The 13,080-nt window shown below is 41.9% G+C and overlaps 1 protein-coding gene across 1 annotated transcript in view; it reads left to right on the forward strand.

The window, feature by feature from the left end:
• The window catches only part of cdh8 (cadherin 8), a gene marked incomplete at both ends in the record, with an annotated part of 158,280 nt that overhangs the window by 109,233 nt on the left and 35,967 nt on the right, over window positions 1-13,080 (forward strand). Inside the window, 3 exons of the mRNA XM_084075116.1 lie at window positions 79-198; window positions 6,708-6,875; window positions 7,734-7,921. Of these exons, the coding sequence (XP_083931242.1) occupies window positions 79-198; window positions 6,708-6,875; window positions 7,734-7,921 (476 nt within the window). The remainder of the gene's footprint in view (window positions 1-78; window positions 199-6,707; window positions 6,876-7,733; window positions 7,922-13,080) is intronic.

The following is a 13,080-nucleotide window of genomic DNA, read 5'->3' on the forward strand; positions in this document are numbered from 1 at the left end:
CCTAAAAAACACCATGATTTGTCCCATATTCTGTAAAATCCTGTTTTTTCAAAGTTTTTTGTTGTTTGTTTCCGTCAGGTACTCCAGTTACGCGGGTGACAGCTACAGATGCGGATGACCCAGTGTACGGGAACAGTGCCAAACTGGTCTACAGCATTCTGGAAGGACAGCCTTATTTCTCCATAGACCCCAACACTGGTAAGTACTGGACGCTGTTACTGTGAAATTGTTTTTGTCTAGGATAGAGTAGATGCCCCCCCCCCTCCCGCTTTTATCCACTTAAACCACTTGTAACCCAGTATCAACTAAATTTTGATGACCAGACTTTTACTTGTAACAGTCAGAGTATTTCTACATTGCAGTATTGATACTTTTACTTAAGTAAAACATGTGAGTACTTTTTTCCACCACTGGTCATATCCAGCTTTTATCCACTTAAACCCTAAATGTAGCTGACTGGGGTCCCTGGGGCTCTATATTAAGCGACACATCGTGAGCTTTTAGATTGGCTATTTTTAAAGAATGTCCCAGAATAGGGACGCTAGGGTCCACGTGGTTATAGATATTATCTGCAAAAGCTTTGATAATTGAGTTAAAGCAGCACTATGTAACTTTCCTCTTCTACCCCGGATTTGAACCAGGTTTCCTGCCCAAGTGCTGACATTTTTACCATTGATAATAGTCTAGAGCCGGCTTGCTTGCTCAGAGGGTAAATTGAAACTTGACCATCAGGTCAAAATTCGACAAGCTCACAACTAAAATAAATAAATAATTGCATAGTGAGGCTTTAAGACACTTAATATTGTTGCACTTAAACTCTATGTGGATTTGATGTGTTTTCATGTGATTAGTGCTTTGTTGCTTTGTGTTCTGCTTTCTTTAGTAATATAATCTTGGGGGGGGAAAAGTACAGTAAAAATAAAACAAAATCTTCTCGATTGGGGCTTAAATTGCTTTCACAGCTGACTCGTTAACTGAGTCTGTGCGAAAAATTATTAAATAATGGTGAAATTACATTAATAAGCAATGAGATGGAAATCGACCGCGCACAATTTGGAGGACGCAACTCACAACAAACAAGCTCAGAAAAAGTCGGTCTAAAATATGTATGTACATAATTAGAAGGAACACTTATTTCGACATCCAGAAATTGGTCTCATCGTGCAAAGCGCTTCGGCATCGCAATCACAAGCCATCTGTGACAGAGATGCTGGCATAGAAATGCACTGAACGGACAATTTAGGGATTAGAAATCACGCTTTGTGTGATTATGGAACACTTGCAGATGGTTCATTCAAGTGAACCAGATGTTTTAATGAATGTTAATGAAACATCAAAAAAAGGTAAAGGGAAAAACAACCATTAGAATGCATTGGCCGCTTTACGACGCTGCCACGGAAAATTAAAAGCATTTAATAAATAAATAAACACAGTGCCCTAATTCATCACTTGGTTAATGATCTGTGGGAGAGAAAAAAAGAAGGGAAAAAAAGTTGAGGCAAATATGTATGGAAATGAATGTTTGTCTATCATCCCCCTTTCAGTGATTAGGAATTAATTTGAATAATTAATGATGATCAACAGAGAGAGGAGAGTGTTGCTTCCAGCAGGATGACTGAAGTGTTTGTTTGTGGGGGAATACATCAGTGTTTGTTTGTGCCTGTTGTTTATTTGTGCGTTCATTTGGTTGTTTGACACAAGGAGAGGTGGGCTCATACCTTTGTTCTTACGACTGATATTTTAAACACTCAAGCCCTATTTTATATTTCATTGTATGATGTACAAGCTCAGCGCGTTGAATCGCGACGCCAGTTTGAGTGTGTCTAAAATATGGAAACACTAGACCTAATGTTGTGCGCCATTCACACAGACACCACAGCTTCCAAGCATGCACATCTTTGGATATGATGATGACCTTAGTTTTTTTGTACTGCTTGTGCCCTTGAAAGCTCAAATTGATTTTGTATTGTTCTTATTGACCTTTTAATGCATGCTATTTAACGATCTCTTCCATTAAGGAAATTATTCCAAATAAGCCTAATTGGCCAATAATTCGATAATAATTCAAATACAATAAACTAGTTATTTCACCACATTAACCGTGTGTTCCCTATTTTGGGCAAATCTTCAAATATATATATTGTTTCTTAACATTTTCGAAAATAGCTAAACTAGCAGATCTACATGCTTACAACATACCTGTGTTTAAAACAAAAGTTATAAGAATGCAGTGGAGAACACGTCCAATTTCTAAATTACCTTTAGGATCATTCATAATGTAAAATACATGTTGTTACTCAATATTTCCTGGATCTCTCTCTCTCTCTCTCTCTCGCTCGCTCGCTCTCTCTCTTTAGAATTACAGATAGCAATATGTATCCAATTTCTGCCCATGGATGAATACACTCTGATGTAGTGTGTATTACAGTTGCCATCACTTGTTGCCACTTGAAAGGTTTTCTTTGATTCCTACCGCCAATACATAGAACTGTAGTCTTTCCACACGGAAGCAAATCTTTTGTTTGTTTTTAGTATTTTATTTTCCTTGAGAAAAAAAAAGCTGAGTTGACTTAATTCATACTAAAAAGATTAACATGTGTGTGGTTTAGCATGTAATTAACGAAAATGAAAATGTTTACATATTGGATATCTCATCCATCCATATCTTTTTTAAATTGTTGCCAGCCCAACTAGCTAGCAAATTATGCTTTCCGCTCATATGTGTTAACGACTTTCACTCTGGCATCCCAAACATTTTCACATTTGTTTCTTTCTACTTTAGAGGTACGAACAAAGCTAGTATGAATTTAGTTACCAGAGTAATCCTCTTTGATTTGCTCATTGAACATACTGTATCAGTGAGAATAAATTAAATAGAACAAGGATACAAGGATGCACCAGTCCCATTTTGATTGCACCTCAAGCCACTAATTAAGCCACGGATTAAAACAAAATATGAAAGGATTATTGATGAAAGTTTTCGTTTTCAAGTTGAAGATTACAAACATACTGTATTTAAAGTGATATTTGTTACACTCTACATTCTGATCATAAAGTGACTTTGTTCAGTTACATGTGTCTCCCTGTCTCTCCAGATCTTTAGTAAACATAAAATACATTTCCAGGTGGAAATGGTTACATACTTAATCCAGTCAAGAGAGAGAACCCCACAAAGATAATGTATCAGCTTGTGTTGATGTGTTCTAGTGTTTTGGGGTGTTTTTTTTTTCCACTTCCAATCTGAATAGTTTATTCTTTATCCGCTGCCCTGATTGGATGAAATTGGTATCTCAACCTGTAAATCTATGTTCTCTTCACTAAAGCGATTCAGAGACCCTTGTTATTGAAACAACAAATAACACCAATGATTGCTATGGGAATATAGAGCTGTTTGACATTTATTTTAACAATAAATATCACTTACAACACCTTTAACAAAGGCTTCATCCTGTCTATTTGCTGCACATGGGTGATTGTGTGCACAACAGGCTGCAACAATACCACACCTCCTGAATTCATACGGGGACAGCAAGGTCTATAAATTCCAAGGCTGAGTCATTATTTCCGGAAGTAAACAACTTGTCCTGTCATGGGACTGGTTTTCCACTGAACCAATGTGTCTGCTTGGTGCAGACATTATTCTGGTGGCCGTCCCAGGTCACCAAACGTCATCATTTTTTCTTTGTCAAGGGCACTTGGTTGTTCTATTGTTAATGTGAAAAAGTGAATAATTTATTGACCTTGAGGGATGGTACTAATCTAATCAAATCTAATGACTGTAAGGACAGAGAATAAGCACCATTATTAACTAAACCTTCAGCAACAATGACCCAGCAGTGCACAAGAGTAGTGTATTATATATAACGGTAATAATTCATGTTCATATAGTTACACCATGCTGGCTTGGCTTTTGGAACATGAATTTATTGCGAACAATAGCCAGAGTTCGATCTGTAAAAGAAAAAAAAGAAAGAAAACAAAAGTGTGTGTGTGTGTGTGTGTGTGTGGAGGGGGGGGGGGGTTAGGGGGAAAGGGTTAATGTGGTTATCATAGATTTAAAATGTTGATATTTAAATTGTGATATTATCTAACAAAAATTAACAAAAATATCAAACATGTCAGCCTACATTTACCCAAAGGAAATGTAAAATGTATGTATTTAATTGTGTGTTTATCCCCATCCCCACACACTTATTTAAAGCGACTGTTTACTTACAAAAGTGCTGTACATTTGAGGTATTGTAAAACATATCCGCTCCGACGATAAAAAATGATTGACCGGGGGGGGGGGTATCAAAAGCAGAGCCATGGACCCCCAAACCCTCCCGTCTCCCCCAGCAAATCCAACCCTAAAAATCACACCCTGTGTGAAGGAAGCGGTGCCTTTGGGGCGGGGCTTAACTCATTTCAGTTCGTCCCTATTGGTGGTCTGAGTCCACTTACCAAATTTGTACTTGGTAGCATGCTGCAAACTGGAATGATGGCTGTTTAAAGCCCAGCCAATGGGCAGACAGAGGGGGCGGGGCTTAGGTAATTACAGTTCGTCCCTAATTTGTACTCCGTAGCATGCTGCGAACTTGAGTTATGGCTGTTTAAAGGCCAGCCAATGGGAAGACAGAGGGGGCGGGGCTGCAGTAATTCATGCTTGTCCCTATTGGTGGTCTAAGTCCACATACCAAATTTGGACTTGGTGGCATGCTGCAAACTGGAGTTATAGCTGTTTAAAGTCCCGTGCCCTAAACGGGCGGACGGACATAACAGACGCTGGGGGTCCCTGGACCCCGCTTTGATAACTTCAGCAATTCATGCTCGTCCCTATTGGTGGTCTAAGTGCACATACCAAATTTGGACTTGGTGGCATGCTGCAAACTGGAGTTATAGCTGTTTCAAATCCCGTGCCCTAAACGGGCGGACGGACATAACAGACGCTGGGGGTCCCTGGACCCCGCTTTGATAACTTCAGCAATTCATGCTCGTCCCTATTGGTGGTCTAAGTGCACATACCAAATGTGGACTTGGTGGCATGCTGCAAACTGGAGTTATAGCTGTTTCAAATCCCGTGCCCTAAACGGGCGGACGGACATAACAGACGCTGGGGGTCCCTGGACCCCGCTTTGCTAACTTCAGCAATTCATGCTCGTCCCTATTGGTGGTCTAAGTGCACATACCAAATGTGGACTTGGTGGCATGCTGCAAACTAGAGTTATAGCTGTTTCAAATCCCGTGCTCATCATCCCGTGCTGATACGGACGGACGGACATACGGACAAAGTCAAGCTTAGAGCGGTTGGCACCGCTAAAAATAGCCAACAGTTCGCTTTCACTTCTTTCCAAATCCCTACCAACAGCTGCCTGTGATCCATGAGCTATTGCTAAATCCATTCATTCAAGTTCAGTCTCTTTAAAAAAAAGGGAAAAAAGAGAAAAAAAAAAATCCCACGAATTAAAAGCAAAACAAAGAAAGACAACATCATAACCCTTCCATGATTTTTCATCATATCCCCAGCTGAGTCTCATTGTCTGGGGAAGCTCAGGACCGAGGCTCACGGTGTCATGCCAAAGCTTTGCTTTTATGAGGGTTTTATATTCATTTGATGATCCTGTGGGCCTCTGTTTCCTGAGTGGATTATCCGTATACGCCGTCGCTGAGCCCTTTTCATATTCAGCGCCGTGGCACAGTCAATAAGGTCTGTTCTGCATACAATATTCAAGATTATTCACGACAGCCAGCATAATTCACACTCAATCAGAATACAAATGACTACAGACAGTGGAACAACACATTCAGAAACAAACACGGGGGCTGACTTGCGATGCCGAGTGCGGTCGTCGTTCTTCGCGACTCCCCTGGCTCCCACCGTGATGATGGTCACACAGACAATAAAATGGGTCATGGATTTGCTCATTCCGGTTTCGTTGTCAAGACCTTGTTTTTGTTGAGTCACTGTTCTTGCACGGAAGCTGCATCATTCACAGAGAGCTCGGGATGTACTGAAGGTTACCGAATGTCTTGGTTGTTCACTTTACTCGCGTGTGTGTGTGTGTGTGTGTGTGTGTGTGTGTGTGTGTGTGTGTGTGTGTGTGTGTGTGTGTGCACTGGCATCCCCGGCTAGCCTGATGTGCTTAATTTAAGCTTTGTCATGGGACGGTGCCGTGTGCCAAAAATTGCCGATCTGTAAGCTTGCGTCACGCTGCGCTTGCAGAGTGCTGTGAGCTTGCAGATCGACAATTCGGCACACAGCACCGTTGTACTAAGGATAAGGATAATTCCTTTTAACAGGTCGTTCATGAAAGTCCTTGCGGTCTTGTTTCCAATGAGAACCTGTGAGCAAGTTGGGGTTAAGAGTCTTGCTCAGGGACAAATTTCATTTCATCGACACATATGCTGGCCTGGCCGGGAATCGAACCTAGGGCAACCAGGGCCTCTGGCTCCCTAGGCGGACTCACTAACCACTCAGCTATGGCCGCCCCATACTACTAAGTATAAACCAAGCTTAATCACCTCGCCAGTTTAATCACATGAACCCTAGTGTCCCTATTTTGGGGAAACATTCTGCAAATATAAACAATTCATAATTTCCAGTGAAGACATTTGGTGCAGAGGGAAAAAAGGTGGGAAATGTGGCGTGCACACAGGTTATGTTAACACTATGGTGGTGACAAAGCATTGGTTTGGTTTGTTCAGAAGTGTGCTGTCTCCTCTTCCAGCCACCATTAAGATCGCTCTGCATGGAATGGACCGGGAGATGAGAGAGGAATACCTGGTGGTCATACAGGCCAAGGACATGGGAGGTCACATGGGCGGCTTGTCTGGGACCACGACCGTCACTGTCACGCTAACAGACGTCAACGATAACCCGCCAAAGTTCTCTAAAAGTAAGAGTTCCTTCTCCTACAGCTGCAATCTGTAACGTTTAATATCCTACACCCTGAATTCAAACCTGTGTCCCCCCACGCAAGTGATACAGAAAGCCCATTTGGGTGGAGAATATATTGCGTTTTGAGCTGCATGTAATACCTCTTGTCAACCAGTAGTTGTCAAAATTTAGAACAGCAGGTAGACCAATAGGCTCCTAGCACAGCAGCCATACTGGAAAGAAATTGGGCCTCTTCTTACTTCCTTCACAGGTGTTACCAATGATACTAATGAAGGCTCTGTTCCATTCTGGTCAGGGTGCTGACAGTGTGCATGTTGGCTCACTAGAAACACTCCATTTTGGTTCCCAAATGGCCCCTTATGGTAGGTGCGTAACTCTGAGAGTGTACAAATGGAACCAAATGGACCCGGGTCCATTTGGTTCCATTTGTACACTCTCAGAGTTATGGGGGTCCTTGAAAATAAGACGACCACTATGCCACACTAAATGGAACAGAGCCTTAATTAGTATCATTGGTAACACCTGTGAAGGAAGTAAGGAAGGGGCCCAATTCATTCCCAATATGGCTGCTGTGCATAGAGCCTATTACATCCACCACATCTGTGTTAAGTTATATTGCATTATCATACCATACAGATTTGTCAGACTAACATTTTGTTCATTTAAAAAATAATAATAAAACAACTAATCGTGCAATGCAGCTTTAGGCTGTATATCCCCGGTAGACTAGAGAGAATGCTAGTTAATGAGAGAAACATCGGTGGGCAGCTCCAGCAAACCCTTGCTTTCAAATCGATTGTCTTGTCACATGTTTATTTATGAACAAAGTCTGGCGCTCGTGTGTGTGTGTGTGCAGGCCTCTACGAGTTTGTGATCCCGGAGGACCTAGCGGTCGGGAAGGCCGGAGGCAAGGTGAGGGCGAACGATAGAGACATCGGAGAGAACGCCAAGTCGACGTACAACATCATCGACGGAGACGAACGGGGGATGTTCGAGATTGCCACGGACACTCAGACTCAAGAGGGGATTCTCAAGCTGAAGAAGGTAACGCCTCCTTTCAAAGGCAGACAAATCACTCACTTGGGCCCTTGGCTTTCTGTTTCTCTGCTCCTCCCTCTCTCTGTCTTCTCTGTCTCTTTTATAAATCTTGCATGCCTTGGAGTTAGACCTTCACTGACAACGGCAGTTACTTACTTCAGTTACAACGTAATCCATTCAATCCGGGAATGCATCTCTGTCATTTTAATTTTAATTTATTGATTTTTTTTTTTTTTGTAACTCAGACTCATTTGTAACTCGAATCTTTGCTTCTGGGCGGGGGGGTCCCTGGAACAAAGTATTTTACAAATGTTTGCTTTAAAAAATATATATTAAAAGGTTTGCACGAATTGTCATGATTTAAAAAAATAATATATAAAATAGCAAATATATGCTATTTTTTTATATCCCAAAGAAATCTAAAAATGACAGAGATGCGTTCCCGGATTGAATGGGTTAATAGTATCTTATGTTGAGACGTTTCTTGAGGATACCTTTTTTAGCCACTTTCAAGCTGATGTCCCTATTTTGGCCATGTCATTACAGGCAGAAATGTTGTAAGTTTTACATGAAATGTAATATTGAAAATTGTGAAAATATTCACACACAACTCATTGCATCGTGACGGGTTATGAGCTTGTTAGTCTCGCGAGGCCAGACTGTTGCCTCCCACAATTTTCAAATGTTTCCGGTCATACAGTCTGGGACTCGGAAGCTCTGATCATGATTAAAATATAAAGTGGATGTGAAGCCTCTTCCCCACTTCCGTTTCGTCTTTACAGTCGCGCAAATGTATCCTAATATAAATCAAAATCATCTAAGTATATATAGCTTGATGCTAAGCAGAAATGGAAATTAAAAAATAAAATGTAAAGATATTTTAAAATATATTTTGAACGGAAGTGCCAGTTTCCTCTCTCGGATTTCGGGAGGTGTAGTTATAGCATTCGGAGATTGTGGAATAGTTGTCTGGCTACGCGAGACTATGAGCTTGTAGATTCTCTATATTCGCTATCTGCCCTATGACTGAGTACATGGGGCTTAATAGGTTTTAACACGTTGTACAGTAGCTTGTGTTCAGTTGTTAGTTATTTTGGGGGTGTTTTTTACCTTTTATTTTGCCTTTATCTATTAACATGTAGAGAGATTGAGAGTAACATGCAGAAAATGGTCTGGCCGGCTCGGGAATTGAACCAGGGACTCATTGTCAGGCATGTAGTATGCACCCTATAGCTCACCATTCGGCTATCGGGTCATTCTAGGTGTTTGCCTTTTAACCACTAAAACCTTCTAGTCTTAGTGAAACAGACCTGAGTTACAACTAATAATAATAATAATACATTTTATTTGTAATGCACTTTTCATTCACAAGGAATCTCAGAGTGCCACATGGTTAAAACACATCATACAGTATCCACCTGTTTCCTAGGCTTTTCACTGTGTTCCACTTCCTGTCTTTTGATCCAATGAAATCCAATGAAACCGGTCAGATGACTAATGATATACAATGAAATCCGACAGGAAGTGGAAAACACAAGCCTAGGAAACAGGTGGATAAGGTTAAAAAATAAGGGTTTAAAAACAGATGTGGCTAAACAACAATTCAACACGAAAATGCCCTCCGAAACAAGAAAGTCTTCTGGCCTATTTTAAAAGAGTCCAGTATCTGTGGTGCTCTCAGATCAATAGGAAGGCTGTGCCACAGGTGCGGCGCTGCCGAGCAGAAGGCCCGGTCCCCCATAGTACGTAGATTGGTACCAGTGACATCGAGGAGGAATCTGTACTTGGACGGCTTTTTTTCCCCCAGTCTACAACAAATCACTTGTTCCCGGGCAGAATAGGGACACTGGGGTTCGAGTGGTTAAAACTTGAGCGCAGATTGATTAGAGGAAGAGCAGAGACATTCACATCCGATCCATCCCGGGGTCTAATCCCAGTCATTTACCCCTCGCCAAGCAGCTCCACTGGACCAACAAGCATGGGGTTAAGTGCTAGTGCCCAAGGGCACATTGGCAGCAGTTGTTAACAGAGGAGAGAAGGATACTCATTAGTGTCCTTCACCATGATATTCCCAGATGGTCTGAGGAAACAAATTGCTGTTGTTCAGTCACAAACGTGGCTCTCTAACCTTGAGGCAAGCATTGTCCAATAATAGCATGGTATGTGTGTTGTAAAGTCAATGAAACAACAAGTGTTCATCAGATAATTGAAAAGGCATAGCCGTGGCAATTACTCATATTCCATCTGCAGACAGCAAACTAATTATACTACTACAACTACTTGGTCGGCCTCGGCTGGGCTTAACCTAATTATCCTAGATTTCAATGACAAATGCAATTTCACACACGGTAGTGTATTTCAATATGATATCATACTGTACTGATGTTGTGTACCAAAACATGCATAAATGCATAACTGTTTTGGACCTAGAAATCGTTATGTGCTGTTAACAGTCAGGCCACAAGGTCCTATATTTCCCCCAGCACTGGAGAGTGTGAAATTCATATTTGAAAGCCACATTACATTTTAATAACAATATGACCTGTGAGTAAGTTTATACAAGGCCATATCTCAAGGACAACTCTGCGGAATCAAATTGAGATTTCACAGTAGGGTGTCGACGATAGCAGAGCACACACTGCTTTGGCATGCATGTTCTCCGTGTTTTTAAGTCCATGCGGCATATTCTCTGCTTGAAAGAGCATGTTTGCATAATACTGAAGCTCACATGCGATATTGATAGATGCATGTTCCTAAGTCTTAACCCATTAAGACCGGGAACGCATCTGTGTAACCACTTTATTTTATACTATTGGCTATTCAAAAATAGCAGATATTCAAGCTCATAGCGCGGCACCGAGTGCCACGCTATGAGCTTGTAGATCTGCTATTTTTGAAAAATCGTGAAAGTTTGTGCAAATCTTTGAATGTATATTTTTCAAAGTGAGCATTTGTAACTCAAATCTTTGCCTCTGGGGATTCTACAAATGTCTTCTAAATCCTAACAGTTGTTTGATAAAACGTATGTTGTTATAATATCAGTGGTTCTCAAACCTTTTTCATGTCAAGGACCCCCAATATTATTATTTGGCCGAGGACCCCCATCTCAAAAGACGTTGTTCCAGGGACCCCCCAGAAGCAAATATTTCAAAGATTCAAAAATAGCAGATCTACAAGCTCATAGCGCGGCACTCGGTGCTGCGCTGTGAGCTGGTATATCTGCTATTTTTAAACAGCCAAAGTATAAAATAATGGTGGTTACACAGATGCGTTCCCGGTCTGAATGGGTTAAATCATGGTCCGGGGGTTCAGTATCTGGAACTATGCCGCCATGCATCACTCAGACGCGGAGTGGCACTGCGTTCTAATGCGGGGCTGACAAGGACCTCAAGGACGTCGACTGTGACTTTGTCGGAGTGCGAACAATGAGGTGCGTGGGAGGGCAGAATGTATATGAGCTAAAAACGATCTGCCGGGAGTGAAACTCACTGCTACTAAAAGAAAACAATGAGTGTTGGAGAACAAACGCAACACAGAGTCATAAAATCTGTACGTGTTGACAGAGCAAATGTCAAATGTGTTAGTCCTTTCCAAAGCTTTTAGAGAAGACAATCTCCTGTTCTGCGGCATGGGGAGAGTCACTGCTCCCCCGACTCTCTCTCTCTCTCTCTCTCTCTCTCTCTCTCTCTCTCTCTCTCTCTCTCTCTCTCTCTCTCTCTCTCCATGGTCCTGAAACTGTTGCCTGCAATGCTGAAAGCCAGACAGATGATAATGTACGAGGCGAACACAGGAAGAGAACTGCCTGCCTGCACTCCCAACACCCCCTCCAGACGATGCTAACTCAAGTTTTTAACGAGCTCAAGGAAAACGGTTGTCCCGCTGTTTTGTATTCTGGCCAATTACGCTGGTCCATCCCGCGAGGAGGGAACACTGTGTTAAGTTGAACTCCTCACATTAGTAATGCGCTTTCTCCCACCAAACAGTATGTATGGATCTATAGACTACCGGCCTAAACATGGAGTGCAAATTATTAAACATCCTTTGCGGCAAGGTTAAAACATATTGATCCGACTGCAACAGGAGAGGCAACAAACCAGGGGAGAGGCTCTTTTATTGTTTGGGGTTTAAGCTTTTTATCTGCCGGGCCCCAGGCTGTCGAGGGAGGCTGGTGGGATGCTGAGCTGCTCTCCCCCGCCAGCCGACACTGAACTTTGATGTCTCTAAATGGCTCGTGTATACATACTGATTTGACGCTAAGACTTGCGGGAGATCGAAGAATGACAGAGCCGGCTCTGAGGTGGGGGGTGGGGGGTGGGGTGGGGGGTTGTTGGCAACAGTTTACAACGAGAGAAAAAAGACAAGTCTTTCTCTTTTCATGTAATGGAGAGGTAACCCCCCCCCTCTCTCTCTCACACACACACACAGCATTTTATTTATTTATTTATCTTCATGTTTTTTTTTCTCTTCTATTTTGCCTCACTCAGCGGTCCGTGTAACGTGGGCTTTAAAGCGCGGCGCCTGGTGGGACCTCATGGAGATGTAAATTGGCTGTGTAACGGCGACTCCAGAGCCTGGCACTGAGCTCCGCAGTCATCAGTACCACTGTGTGTCTGATAATAAAACCCAAAGTGTCTCTCTCTCTCTCTCTCTCTCTCTCTCTCTCTCTCTCTCTCTCTCTCTCTGGATTATACAATTCATTCCTCAGAGACATAATGTGTCTTTTTCTGATTCCGCAGTGGCATCAAAACCGCTCTGCGGTGGCACTCAGCCAGCTGGATACATTGAACCGCTATTGATTGAATTTGTGTTGAAATGTAACTACAGTGGGAAGGATGGAGGCTTTAATTACAGCATAGGACTCCATTAGTCATTTTCACATCTCTGTTTTCACATTGAAAATATCTATAATGAGTTGCATTGGACAATGGTAATCTTTTAATTAGGACAAAATGCTCCTTCTGTTGAATTTTCCAGACTAATTTCAAGCCTGCGTTGTCTAGACTCTAGAGCAAATGCACAATGCATTTCGGTTTGTATAAGGTTGATTTGCTAAAGCTAATTGATTTAATAAAGTTGTAACCTTAATTAGTATTACTTTTTAAAGTTTATTGGCTCTAATTTTGTTATGTTTAAGTTCTTGTATAATTTACTGCATTTTTTCTTTC

Source organism: Gymnoscopelus microlampas (assembly GCF_963454915.1).
Source record: "Gymnoscopelus microlampas genome assembly, chromosome: 1".
Lineage (NCBI taxonomy): Eukaryota > Metazoa > Chordata > Actinopteri > Myctophiformes > Myctophidae > Gymnoscopelus > Gymnoscopelus microlampas.